At 42.0% G+C, this 1,298-nt stretch overlaps 1 protein-coding gene across 1 annotated transcript; it reads left to right on the forward strand.

Moving 5' to 3' along the window:
* The first annotated feature begins 321 nt into the window (after positions 1 to 321).
* On the forward strand, positions 322 to 1,010 carry LOC138874953 (uncharacterized). Its single transcript, XM_070153753.1, has 2 exons — positions 322 to 571; positions 685 to 1,010. The coding sequence occupies exons 1-2, from the start codon at positions 322 to 324 to the stop codon at positions 1,008 to 1,010; spliced, it is 576 nt and encodes a 191-aa protein (XP_070009854.1).
* Positions 1,011 to 1,298: the final 288 nt, after the last annotated feature.

Genomic DNA, 1,298 nt, shown 5'->3' on the forward strand with positions numbered 1-1,298 from the left:
TACAAGAAGTGGATGAGGCGGTGATGTGAATGCCTCCAAACAAAAAGAAATTTTGAGTGATGAAGTTTAGTTGCAAGAGGATGATATCTCTTTGGTGGTGAGAATGTGACTGATGAGAACTTGAATGAGGAAGTGAGGATTGATATCCAAGATAATGAGGTGGAAACTCAGAATGATGTGAACCTGTCTAGGGAACACGTAATAGACATGCCGAAAATGGTTGTGTCTAAAGCCAAGGCTCCTTTGCCAAAGCCACCTCTACCTTATCCTTAAAGGCTCACAAAGTAGAAAAATAAGAACCAGTTTAAGAAATTTATTGACATGATGAAGAGCTTATCAATTAATGCGCCTTTGGTGGAGGCTCTAGAACAAATACCGGGTTACGCCAAGTTCATGAAAGACTTGGTGACTAAGAAGAGATCTATGGACTGTGAGACCATCAAGATGAATCACCAAGTAAGTGCAATTGTTCACTCTATTGCTCCAAAGCTTGAATATCCCGGCGCTTTCAGCATCCTGTGTACCATTGGGAGCGCTAATTTTGCAAAGACATTGTGCGATTTGGGTGCAAGTATCAATTTAGTGCCTTACTCCGTGTTCAAAACTTTAGGTATTGGACAACCGAGGGCTAATTCGGGTTGGAAATGGTGGATAGAACTATGAAGAGGCCGCTTGGTATTGTAGATAATGTTCTTGTTCGGGTGGACAAGTCCATTTTGCCTGCCGATTTTGTGATATTGGATTGTGAGGTAGATTATGAGGTTCTGATCATATTGGGAAGACCTTTACTTGCAACTGGGAAGGCCTTAGTTTATGTAGAAGTAGGGGAACTCACCTTCCGGGTGGGTGATGAAAATATGGTCTCTCATATGTGCAAGTCAATGAAGCAGCCCAATAGTACTGAAGTGTGCTCTTTCGTGGATCTTGTCAGGGCAGTGATAGTTGATGATACTAGTATAATTATCAATGTGAAGGAATATCTAGAGGTGGTATTGTTGAATCTGATGTAAATGAGGATGAAAGCCGGATGGAGTGTATCAATGCTTTATATGGAATGGGATCTTACTCTTATGAGCCTCGGAAGCTCTCTTTGGATCTTGAAAATAGGAAGACTCCACCAACAAAGCCCTCAGTCGAGGAACCTCTCGTGTTGGAGTTGAAACCGTTTCCTCCACACTTCAGGTATGTATTCTTAGGCCCTAGTTCAACTTTGCCAGTTATTCTTTCTTCTTGTCTTACTAACATGCAGGTAGATGCCACATTGGCGGTGCTCCAAAAACGAAAGAAGGCATTTGGAT

This window comes from Nicotiana sylvestris, chromosome 8 (assembly GCF_000393655.2).
Source record: "Nicotiana sylvestris chromosome 8, ASM39365v2, whole genome shotgun sequence".
Classification (NCBI taxonomy): domain Eukaryota; kingdom Viridiplantae; phylum Streptophyta; class Magnoliopsida; order Solanales; family Solanaceae; genus Nicotiana; species Nicotiana sylvestris.